Genomic DNA, 12,831 nt, shown 5'->3' with positions numbered 1-12,831 from the left:
AAAAGAAAAAGAGTTTATTTCACAGTTTTTGACTCTTTAACCAGCTTCCCTCCAGTCAGACCAACAGCGCTTGAGGAATAACGAAAAAATATCTTCAAAAAAATCATGAACCACATCTTGGACTAGATGAGTAATTCCTCTCCATCAGGGTCTTTGCACAATAGCTTAATCACCCCCTGTAGCTTCCCTGATTTGCCATATCAATCCTCCCTCATGTTCCTATCTTTGGGGATATCCATGACATACAGACATAAATCAGGCTTCTGCAGAAATATTTTTATCTCAGTGCTTATTGTGGTTTAGTTTGCACCATTATGAGGTGGAGAGTGCTGTATCTGTTTGTAGTGCACACGTGAATTTCTTCAATGCGTTTTAATTCATATTAGTTAATACATTAGGTATTGTAAACTAACAGTAAACCGCTATTAACAAACCATTAACTACGAATTTGGCCTCAATAAACTGCAGAATATGTGCTTTATAAGTAATAATAAACTGCAAAGGTGGCACAGAAGCGCTTCAGAAGTGGTATTCAAGTGTCTTTACAAAGAGGTGTCATAGATGCATTTACAAAAGAATGTACAGATGTATACTCTGAAACTAGAGACTGAAGTGGGTCAGAGCAGGCATCATTCAGTCTGGCTTTTATGTGGCATTCTTTACACTGAATTATGCAGGCATAGAGACTTAAATTGGTTGTGTAAAGACACCTTCAGTTTACATGTTATGGATGAAACAGTATACGTATGTATAAATTAACATTGACCTAGATTAAAAAATGCTGCAAAAATGGTTTTCATTGTTAGTTCATGATATGTAATGCTTTAAAAGTTAAACAAGTTAACAAGTTGAAGCTTATTGTGAATTGTTAACATTTTTTATTAGGTTGCATTGGATGCGTGAAAAATGAGTGTGCAGAAACGAATGGGTATATGAAAAATTCTGACATATTCACAGAAACAACATAACCTTTTTTCAACACATTATTTTAGTAGTAACAGCTTATATTTCTTTCCACCCAGAATGATTGAGGCACCAGCTATGTATAAAATAGGCACAAAAGAATTGAAATTACTGAGCGGGAGCATGTTGCATTAACCACTTAATTTAGTATAAAAACCTTGCATTTGGCGTTGAAAAACAGCAATAATAGCTTTCTCTACAGTGAGCAGTAGTTATGTTTTTAAAGCAGAGACAGTAAACCATTAAATTAATGTATTATCAATACAGACTCAATCTGCATAATGGTATATGACACCTGCAATGAAGAAACAGGCATTTATAGACAATTGGTGTTGAAATAATATAGAGAACCGTTTCTGATGATGTGTCATGCCGTTAAAATGCGGTACACAATTCAGATGATTACAGACCTGTTTTACACACTTCCTGCAGAAAGTCATTACAATTTAATGTTATATTATTGGATCATTTGACAACAGCATGTATAGGCTGGTTAGACAAAGAGTTGTTTGTCAGAAACGATTGTGTGAAGATCCTCATGCAAATACAAGGAGTTATTACTGAATTAGTGTACTGCATGTTTCTTCTCTAATGGGTGTTTTTGCCAAGGTTGGGTGAGGATGGTGATGACATATTGTCCCGTTTTCTTTCAGATCCCCTCACTATGCCTGCCCAGAGGTTATAAGGGTAAGTACGTGCTCTCAGTGGCATCTCTCATTATAGAGCTTCCGCTGAATCACTTTCTTTCCACTTCTAACTTCTCTCTCTCTCTGGTAGGGGGAGAAATATGATGGCAGGAGAGCTGATGTATGGAGCTGTGGAGTCATTCTCTTTGCACTTTTGGTGGTGAGCGAAACCTTTTTGTGGCGGAGACCTCATTTTGTGTCATATAATTCTGCTGTAATTTGTCCCTCTGCCTTTTTGACAAATTTGAGCCACAGTCTCTCTCTCAGCAGCATGCACTGGGAAAAAGAAATCCCCTGTGTTTGAATGAACGTCTATCAGAGGATGTGGGAGAATCCAGACAAGGATATTTCAGTGCTAGCTAATCAGCTAAGCAAGAGTTGGGCTTTAAGAGAATCAAGGTGTTATACCGGCTCTGTAGTCAGAGCTCAAAAGCCTGACAACACCAAAGCTCCAATGGTTTCTCACTCCAGCCAGTGAATCATCTTTATATCAGACATGAGTGAGATCAGCCCTTTTTATTCAGCACGCTGAGCGTTTTAAGAAGCCACTTTTATCTTCTTACTCTTCCTTACTTAGACTGTAAAAGACTTCAAGTTCTTGGAGGAGGGAATTAAACAAAAATTTGAGTGTCATACTCTTGTCAGACATTTAAAATCTCTCTTTGGGTTAGGCTTATTTTTTGTGCTCACAAAGGCTGCATTTATTTGATTAAAAATACAGTTAAAACAGAAACAGTGTGAAATATTATTACCATTTAAAATAGCAGTTTCCCTTTTAAATACAATTGAAATGTAATTAATTTCTGTGATGTCATATTAAGCAATAAACCCCAAAAAGCCATGCTTTACAGCGAATTTATAACAACTAAGGGGCGACATGAAGCGGAAAACATAAAACGTTTTCATAAGCATAAAACATAAAACCGGTTATTCCATATATGTAGTAAGAATGATATAAATGAAAACAGTTTTCTTCCACCAAACTGTAGCTCTGTCTTATTTATAAGGCTGCGTCCTCCGGAGGTCGCATTTTAAGGCTGCATACATCAGCGGGGAAGTCTCATTTAAGAAAAGGAACCGTTAAATTGCAAAGTAAAAAAAAAAAAAAATAGTATTTTAAACCTCACAAGGAATAACAGTTAATTTTATTACGGTTACGTTTCTTAAATAAGACATCCTCAATGACGTATGCAGCCTTCAAATGTGACCTCCGGAGGATGCAGCCTCCGAAATGAGACGCAACAAATGTAGTTCTTCAGAATCAGAATCAAAGTGGTTGCCGAGCAAAAGACAGAAGTAAGCAAAGGTGTATGTTTGTAGTGTAATTTACAACGGCTTCAAACTCTGCTCAACCAATCAGAATCAAGGACTGGAACTATACATTTTAGAAGCTGATTTTTTTATTTAAAAAATTTTTTTTTGGGTGTTCAAAATCATTTCTTACTGTCTTTACACATAAAAGAGTTGAAAACTTTTGCTAAAATAAATAAAAAAACAAACGTACTGGTCCCAAACTTCTGAATGAATAGTGTGTATACAGTATACAGTAAGTTTACAAACAGTATAATATAAATTTAACACACTTTTGCTAACCTAAACAAAATGAATGCATAGAAAACACTTTTTATATCTGAATTGAATACAGTAATGTGCAAGTATATGATCTGAAATGACCAAAAATACTATCCACAGAATTTGAACTGCTTATGACAGGTAACACTGTCTTCACCTCAAAGTGATTGGCTGCCATCCTCTCATTTGCATAAAGTAAAAATGTCTACAACTCTTTGACGTTCCCACTGCTTACTCGGCTCGGTTGTCAATCCCACAATCCCCCATGCAAGCCTGCTGCTAAGCTCCAGTAGAGAACCAACTGAATATTCCCACCAGTGGATTCCCAGACCAGTGGACATGCACGATCACACCAATAAGCTGTTGATCACCTTCAGAATTTCTTATCCATGCTTGTTTAGTTTTTCAACATCAAAAAATTAGGACAAATGGCACTAGCTTATAAATAAATCATTCTCAAACCAGACAACAACTCTGATTTTCTGACAGCAGACGGCTTGCTTTGAATCTGGATCATCAAGCTGGTTCAAGTGTAATTACTGTTCAAGACCATGAGCCCAACACAATCCTAACCCAGAAGAACTGTTCGTCCCAGTGAAATTGAAAAGCCAATTGTTTCCCTTTTCTCTTTTGTGTTTGTGTGCTCTATTTGAACTGCATCCTATTCAAAAAGCAATCTAATTATCCCTGTGTATCCCGGGAACCTGTTCTTTGATCTTTCAGTTAGAGATGCATTCTGCATCCTTTTTTATTTATCATCTCTCTACTTTCCTAGTTTTTGCTAGATTATATCATCTATTACGTGGCCCTGTTGTCAGTCATGCTTGTGAATTTTCTGAGATATTTATCAAGCGCTGACATCTCAGTAGTGTCAGGGGCCCTGATGGGTCTTTCTGATGTGAAAATGATGAAGTGTATCTGGCACAAAACAAAGCTAATTATCAAAGCACAATCATCTCTCTATGCCAGCCCTTTCTTTATTTATTTAGCGTCCTACTTCCTGTGCAGAGTTCCTTCATGAAACTCTCTGAAATATGGTGGGGGGTGTTTTATTTTTTTATCTAAGCATTTATCATTCCTATTTTTTCAATTCTGCCATTGTTTGTTTAGATATAAATCCAAGAGAAAACATGATTACAACTTATTTTAATTATTTGTTAATACATTTATTTTCAATTAATACTTATATTCAGCAATGATGATTAATATTATTGATTTCTTAAGGATCATGTGGCGTTAAATGTAAACGCTAATAAAAATTCAGCTTTGCCAACACGGGAATAAATCACATTTTAAGATTTATATTAAAATGGAAAAAAAGTTATTTTAATTGCTAATAGTATTTATATTTTTACTGTATAAAAATGTATGTAAAAGCAGCCCCGGTGAGCATAAAAGATTTAAAGATATGACAAAAAATCTTCTTGACTCCAGACTTTTGACATTAGTGTATACAGGATTAGGGGGACAAAAAATCAATTAAGAATCAACCATTGAAAAAAAAAATATTGGTTGGTATTATTCTGAAAATGGGGGTTGGGAGGGATTTTGACCCAGACAATGATTGATTATAGTACTAACATGTAATATTTCTCTCTGTCAGGGTGCTTTGCCATTCGACGACGATAACCTGAGGAACTTGCTAGAGAAAGTGAAGCTCGGGGTCTTTCACATTCCCCATTTCATTCCTCCAGACTGCCAAAACCTCCTAAGGGGGATGATCGAGGTGGACGCCACCAAACGACTCACGGTCAGCATCGTCATGCTCATAATTACAGTTTTGTCTCATAATATCATCATTCAAACCTTGTAAAACCTGATACTGGGAAATAAAAGAGATGATTTATCTCCTAAATGTATCATGTGGCCTGAGGAATCATAGGTGCTGGTGACTACACTGTTTACATATGCTGGTTGGCGCTTCAGTTCCACAGACATCTACAGTATATTTAGCTGATTTCTATTAAATTAGTGTTATGGGTCTGAGAGCTCTTCTGCCTTTGAGCTGTCACTTCAGGTCAACACACAGCAGAACTAATCCAACCAGCCTGTCTGTCCGGATCTCACACATTAGCTTCAAAAAGCCTGCAAGTCTGTCTCTTTCTTTCTCTCTTTCATGGTCTCCTCATCTCTCCGCTCTTCTCCCTCAGTTACTATTTTCATTGTTCTGCTTCAGAGCCGCCCCCGTTTTGCCTGTAACATGCTGGAGTGACGAGAGGTTTATAAGCTTGTCCTAATACCAACCCTTTGAAATGCTCCAGTTTCCTTTTCTGCTTTCCAGAGAAAACAGATAGCTGTCTTCACTGCCCACATCTCTCAGTGATTGAAAACAATAGCGCTCTCCTAGGAAGGATCCAAACATAGCCCGTTTCCTGTGCGGTTTGTCAGTTATATAAAAGAGATCTTTTGTATGATTCCAGAGTGGGAAGGAAGTTGCCACTGTCTTATTGCCAGTTTGAAATATTATCTTATAGATCCAATTAAAACAAGCTAACGGAGCATTGCGGAGTACTAAAAGTACTCCAGTTTAACAGACATCTGGACAATGTGTCGTCATTGTTTCTTGAACACTGTCAGCACACATTCAGAGGGAGTTCACAAAGAATGATGGCACCAGTTACCTGCACCGTTTTATTGTAGCACCTGATTCTCTAAAGGAATTTAAAGGGCCAAAAAAATCTGTTCTGAAATTCAGTTCGTATGGCACAATTTATGCATAACTGCAATTCTTGCTGTTATATTGCTGATCACATTCATTGCATCATCATTTGATTCATTACAGCTGACATCAGTGATAGAAAATGTACAGAAACATTTATTTTAAAGCAGTGGTTCTAAATCTTTTTGGCTTGTTTTCAAGCCTGTTTTGTCTTATTTTAAAGCAATTTAAGGCATCATTAAGGCACAGCTTTAATTAGCTGCTAACATGCACATGTCTTTGTAGCTTCCACACTTTAAACCCGGGGAGATCAGAGGATGTGACAAGAGAGAGAAAGATAAGAGACGGCCAACAGGAAACTGCCTGATGTTTAGAGATGGATTCATTGCTTTTATGGAATCATGCTCTGCTGTCTTTATTTGCGTCTGTTAATGGATGGATAATGGTTTGCCTCATGTGTTTTCCTCTCTTTACAGTTAGAACAGATACAGAAGCACACATGGTACATGTGAGTATAAACTTCACTTTTTGTCTATTGTCCTGTGGCTGTTTTTGCTCAGTATCTGTCTGCGTGTTTGTGTTTGTGTCTATGCATGTCCTGTAAGTCCATGTGTGTCTCACTGCAATAACTGAGAACATACGGTACCGAAGAAGATGCTTTTCTAAGTAATGATATGACAGCAATGTGTGTGTGTTAGGAAAAGACCCTTAAGCTCTAGAGGGCTGGCTTCGCTCAAAGTTTTTGCCCCCATAAGCAATGCCTTGTTTTTGTCTTGAACTGTTTTAATTTTAAACACACATCTCTCCAGTATCCAACATTTTGTATTAGTCATGATTTGTGACTGAGAGCCAGGGTTATAATAGTTCTGAATTCAAATTTGAACTTGAATTTAGCCATTTCTGTTGAGTGTAGTTTAATTTTAATGTTTTGTAGTCTAACAACTGGTGTAAGTAAATCATTTATCAGCGTAGTCTTGTGTTACTGTTGTCTAGAGGCACTTTCATGTTTAATGCAGGTGGGTTGTAAAGGTTTCAAGTTTTATAATATATTGTGTATCAAAAACTAAAACTTTTTTATTTTTCATTTTATTTTGTTTTTGAGCCAGGATGAAAATAAAATGTTATTTTAGTTTAGTTTCAGTGCCAGGCAAGTTTTATTTTAATTTTCATACATGATAATAATGCTACTGGGTCCAAACTGACTCTTGGAGAAAATTGCCTAAAATATTCCGAATGGATTAAAAAATGATAATGTTTTAATTAATGTGTTAATTTGAACTGAGGGTCTACTACACTCTTATTGGTAGAAGAAAGCGTTAATCAAATTGACCAAAAATATTTAATAAACAAGCTCACAGGGATGTGGTTCATTTGTAGATGATGGGTGTTTTAAATCTCCAGAGCTTTCAGCTTTTTCAGACTGCATGTGGGTCTGTTTGTGACTTACACCACCAGCAAGGATCCTAGAACACGCCGGAGGCGATTACCATGTGTGCTCAATTAATGAAAAATAAACAAGAACACTAGATTATTTCACATGCTCTTGTTCTTGATCTTCTATTCAGAGCAGGAAAAAACGAGCCAGAACCAGAACAACCGGTGCCACGGAAAGTGGCGATCCGCACGCTACCCTCCACTGAGGACATCGATCCAGATGTGCTGGAAAGCATGCACTCGCTGGGCTGCTTCCGGGACAAGAACAAACTGATGAAAGATCTGCTGTCAGACGAGTGAGTAACTAAGAATGAGACGCTCACATCCGTAAGGTGGTTTCCCGTGATACCAAAGCCCTTTATAGCCTGTGATTAGACAAGACTGACTGCTGTTGCTTTTGGAGAGCATATGTGAGGGTAATATTATTTTACATCCTTGTTTCTTAGGGTTAGTAAACACGCAGTACAGCATCTTCGCCGCAGGCTATTAGAGAAGCCCATTCCCTCCCGCTCATCTGTCATCTCCCGTACTTTGCACAATTACTGCCCGCACGCTCCGCTGTGCACGATCAACTTCGTTAGCCCCACTGATAGATGGCCTGGGTGTTCCCTCCGAAAACATCACGGCCTCTGTCTCTTCTCTTGCCCAGCATTTAAACAATTCAGATGGCGCCTGCAGCAAAGACCGTTCATATTTACTTCCTGCTGTGTGGTCCAGGGCAGAAAAATTCAACACAAGCCCTCTCGCTGGGGATAAATACTTTTTGAACTCGCCCAGACTCTTGTCGGATATTTTATGTCTTCTTGCATCATTAATGAAATAAGAGATATCCCATGATCTCTGCAGGATGTCTTTTAGCTCTCTGGGAATGAGGTGCATGCTACTCTTTGCTCTTTAACTAATGAGGTTAATTAGCCTGAGCTGAAGGTTCTTCTGGAGATTGTACTACAGTATATATATCAGACACCTGTCTTGACCACACATGCATTTTGTTTCTCCGTGCCTACTCAACCTCCAGTGATAACCAGGAAAAGATGATCTACTTCCTCCTGCTGGACCGTAAGGAGAGGTATCCCAGCCATGAGGATCAGAATCTACCACCCAGAAATGAAATTGGTAAGAACGATTCAGTTAATTCGTCTGAAATCTGTTCGTTTGTAGTTCAACCTTAAATACATTCACAACAGCTTTGTGATGTGAGGTCATTTCCTCACCCACACAGACTTGGAAAACTAGTGGAAACAAAAGGTTTAAAAGAAAAAAAAAGACCACGAAACCATAGTTTTCTATTGAACAGTGTCTTTCCTGATGAATCATACACAGTAAAAACTAAAGACATTCATTATTAAAGTAAACGGGTCATTTTTTAAAAACATTTTCTTGTAATTTACACTACTTTTCAAAAGTTTCAGGTTTTTTTAATGTTTGTGAGAAATGTTTGCCAAATTTACACTGCACGATTTTGGACACGATTTTCACTTGCCAACAGGTTTTTGCGGATTGCCAAAAAATGCCTGAAATCTGAAGCAAATCGATGCTCATTCATGCAAATTCAGGCGTAACAATCACACCGTGTGAATCATCAAAAACAAAAAATACATCAGCACTGACCAACAGCCAATGAGAGAGCAAGATACAGGGCAGTGGGAAGTTTGGGGAGGAGTTATGGTCACACTTTATTTTAGGATCCAATTCTCACTATTAACTAACCATTAACTATGACTTTTGCCTCAATTACCTCATTATTGGCTGCTTATTAATGGTTTATAAGGTAGTTGTTAAGTTTAGGGTATTGACTAGGATTATGGATGTCATGCATTAAATGTACTTTATAAGCACTAATAAACAGCCAATATGTTAATAATAGACATGCTAATAAGTTATTATTAACTAGTTATTAGTGTGAATTGGACCCTATACTAAAGTGTTACCAGAGTTATGAAACAAAGTTTGCGGACCAGACAGAGGTGCTGGCGATTCTTCCTATTGTAAAGCCATGCAGTGTGTAACTTCCTGTCCATCTTCCTGTAACCTTCCAATCCATCGTGCAGTGTAAACATAGCAGCAACTGAATGCTACCCCAGATAGTGGGGGAGAATCGTTGCAGTGTGAACTCGGCATAAGGCTGTTTATTCGAACAAAATATAGTAAAAAAAAAAAGAACAATTAAATAGCTTTTTTCCTCTTTAAATAGATTTTAAAATTTAACATTTTCCTGTGATGACAGTTACTTTTTAACAGCCAGTGCTTATTAGTCTTCTGTGTCACGTTATTCTTCAGAAAACATTATAATTTAGTGTTAAAGTAACATTACTTTATTATTATGAAATTATGAATGATGAAAATGCTTGTGCTGCTTAATATTTTGTGGAAACCATGATTTAGTTTTTTAGTTTTTTCAAGATTTTTTGATGAATAGAAAGTTTAAAAGAACTGAATTTATTTGAAAAATCTTTTGTAACATTATGTCTTTATTCTCACTTCTTATTGATTTAATGCATCCTTGTTGAATAAAAAGTATTAATTTCTTCTCAGAATAATAAAGCTTACTGGGATTTGCATGCTTTGGAGGGCTGAGAGACAATGAAAAATATCGGCTGTTCAGTTTTTCCCATTATGAACCCCACAGGCTTAATGGGCTGTTTTCAAGTGTTATGGATCATTGAATTTATCAAATGCTGGTTTCTTCAGATCCTCCCAGGAAGCGAGTGGACTCTCCACTCTTGACGAGGCACAACAAGAGGAGGCCAGAGCGCAAGTCCATGGAGGTGCTGAGCGTGACAGAGGGTGGATCTCCAGTTCCTGTGAGACGTGCCATCGACATGGCACAACACGGACAGAGGTACAGCAACACATCTCTCGCTCCTCTATTATTTATGAAACCCTACAATCGGAGCAGTGAGTGCCACAGTAAAACACAGCTGAAAGGATGTCACGTTTTGTGGAGTCTTGAAAGGGAAAATTGAAGAAAATCATGTCTGTTAAAAAAAGCCAAAATAAACTTTGGATTGGCAAAATGAAGTTCACAGTTATCAGCATACTAGCTTTGTTAAAAATGCATTTTAATTGCACATGAAGAGTAAAAGAAATAAGATCAATGAGCTCAGCTTAATTCTTTGGAAAAGGAAACCTATGATTTCAAAAGCTGAGTGTTTTACTATTCTCTGACAATCTGTTTCACAGCTAGTCGAGCAGCATGCTGAATGTGCCATATGGTGAATTTGAACTTCTCAAAGTGCTTTTAAAGGGAACAATGGGATTTCTAATGTGCCTTTCATTTTTTTTGTATCTTTGACATTTTATTACAAATTCTTTTTTACTTTTTTCCATGTCCATTGTTATCCATTTCATCAGCCCCATTGTCCTTGCCCTGTATAGATGCTTTGGTTCAGCTCCATGAATACTTTTTTAAATTACTCTTGACTTTACTCTCTCTTACTGTAGTAAATCTGTTTTCAGTAAAAGCTTGGATATCTCAGATGCCAACCCCATACTGCAAAGCAAGGAGGAGAGGTATAAACCACCGCCATGCTTTCCTTTCCGTTCTGAAGATGCAGTGGGGTTTTAACACTCGAAACATGCCACAGAGAGCACTGGCCAGTTATTTCAACCACTGACATTTAAGATCTTAAGAGCTTAGTTTGCTTGAGAAGGAAGTTTAAAAAAAAAGTGGAAAGTGGAGGTTGCACGTGAAAATATGAGTTTTTTCCTTCTGGTTTTGCCTCTTGGTTTTGGTAAAGCAGCGGCCCTCTGGCTCCCTCCACACACATCAAAAGCATCTTATCTCCCTTATTTTGCCTTTCATGTTTCGTTTGATGTCTGGCATTTTTGTCCCTTGGTAGATCCCAAATTGTTAATTTCTTCCCCTCGCTCTCGCTTTGCCTTCATGCTTCTCTTGCCTTCACCCTGGATGTTTGTTTTTCTTAGAGTGATGTGTGCACTTACAGTAGGTGAGAGACAGAGGTTATCCGATTGTTTGTGTTCATCTGTTCAAGCATTTTTCTTCGACCTTGAGTTTCACAGTCCTGTCCTACGTCTGCATCCACTGAGACTGTTTAGTCTGCCAGATAATAGAACGGGACTTGAATATTATTGATTTTTCTTTAATAACTGCATTGAATATAGCTGCACTGGTTTAGGTATTGGTACAGTAACTGAATACTTTACTGACATGCTAGATAGATCAACTACATGCTTATGCATTTTACAATTCAAAATGTAACGACTTAATTGAACCAAAAAGCTCCCCTGCATCTTTTATACAATTTTAAACAGCAGTTTTACAAGCAGTAGTTATCTTAATATAGTTATAGCTGCATATTAACGATGCAATACATATAACATCTTTTCAAATACTGTACAATGCTTAAAAGGAGAGAAATATTAGCTCGTATAGTTACTGTCGTCTAGTGCTTGTCCTTTCCTCCCATGAATTCCATAGTCATTTATTACACATATAAAGAGCTCTCTTCCTGATGCTGTCTTTTGGGTAAGCCAATTAGCTGAATGCAAGAGGCATATAATGAACATCAGCATTTTGCTGAATCAGGCCGCAGTGCATTTGGTGTTGTGATTTTAATGCTTAAATGATTAAAGACAATTTGAGACCATCGCATAATTCTCATCTATGTAGCCTTTGCAAATGCAGTTGATCAGTTTATGGATCAAATCCTTCCCGGAGTCAATTCGTGTGAGTCTGATGTTGACACCGTTAGGGATGATTTACTGTTTCAATTTGCCTTGATGACAAAACCCATTGTGTCCACGGTCAATTAAATCCCAATCATTTATTGGAGAATTACTGAAGCTCACCATCTAATACACAATGAAGTTCGGAAGAACCTCATACAGAACCTCATAAAAGGTTGTGATGACCTTTTACATCCTTAGGAGGAGAAATGATAAATTGCTCAAATTTAAAAGCAACTCGAAATGTAAAAAAAAAATAGCATAATCAACAAAAAAGACCTAAAGGCCTACATAGAAAGTTGACATGTAATTAACAGAAATGCAAGGTTTATAAAAAATATAGAGGTCTGGTGTTATACTCGTGTCTCTGTCCGGGAATAAAATCAATTATAAATCATCCTTCACCCATACAACATGCTGAATCTCCTTCAGAGTAACGACAGTGTGCTATGTGTGAGGCAGAAATGTCTTTACTATGTATGTTGTGTAACTTTAGGTCCCGGTCCATCAGCGGAGCCTCTTCAGGTCTGTCCACTAGTCCTCTCAGCAGTCCTCGGGTAAGCCTTCCTTCCATATTAAAAAAGAGAGAGTCTGGTTGTGTTGAAACCCATGCCAGCTGGTGTGGCGTCTATCTATAGGATATGCGTTGATGAAAATATAATGGCACATGCCACATCTGTTTAATCTTCAGCATGAATATAAGCATTGATTGCATAATGCAGGGCTCTTCAACAGATAGTACTGCTGGGTATTGTAAAGTATGTAAATCCAACAGTTGGGAACCATTCAACAGTTTGGGGTCAGTATAGAGTACTTCTGTTTAACAAG

The 12,831-nt window shown here is 37.5% G+C and overlaps 1 protein-coding gene across 5 annotated transcripts in view; it reads left to right on the top strand.

The window, feature by feature from the left end:
• The window catches only part of brsk2b (BR serine/threonine kinase 2b), a 121,539-nt gene that overhangs the window by 92,671 nt on the left and 16,037 nt on the right, over window positions 1–12,831 (top strand). For 3 of the 5 annotated variants that reach the window (XM_026267958.1, XM_026267962.1, XM_026267961.1), the window contains exons 6-14: window positions 1,617–1,650; window positions 1,741–1,809; window positions 4,825–4,971; window positions 6,357–6,388; window positions 7,446–7,610; window positions 8,333–8,430; window positions 10,006–10,156; window positions 10,774–10,827; window positions 12,500–12,560. In XM_026267958.1, coding sequence (XP_026123743.1) covers window positions 1,617–1,650; window positions 1,741–1,809; window positions 4,825–4,971; window positions 6,357–6,388; window positions 7,446–7,610; window positions 8,333–8,430; window positions 10,006–10,156; window positions 10,774–10,827; window positions 12,500–12,560 — 811 coding nt within the window. The remainder of the gene's footprint in view (window positions 1–1,616; window positions 1,651–1,740; window positions 1,810–4,824; window positions 4,972–6,356; window positions 6,389–7,445; window positions 7,611–8,332; window positions 8,431–10,005; window positions 10,157–10,773; window positions 10,828–12,499; window positions 12,561–12,831) is intronic. The other 2 variants (XM_026267963.1, XM_026267960.1) reach the window with 1 other exon arrangement.

This window comes from Carassius auratus, chromosome 7 (genome assembly GCF_003368295.1).
Source record: "Carassius auratus strain Wakin chromosome 7, ASM336829v1, whole genome shotgun sequence".
In the NCBI taxonomy this organism is placed as follows: Eukaryota; Metazoa; Chordata; class Actinopteri; order Cypriniformes; family Cyprinidae; genus Carassius; species Carassius auratus.
Note: the sequence above shows the minus strand (reverse complement) of the source record. Positions and strands in the feature narration are given on the sequence as shown.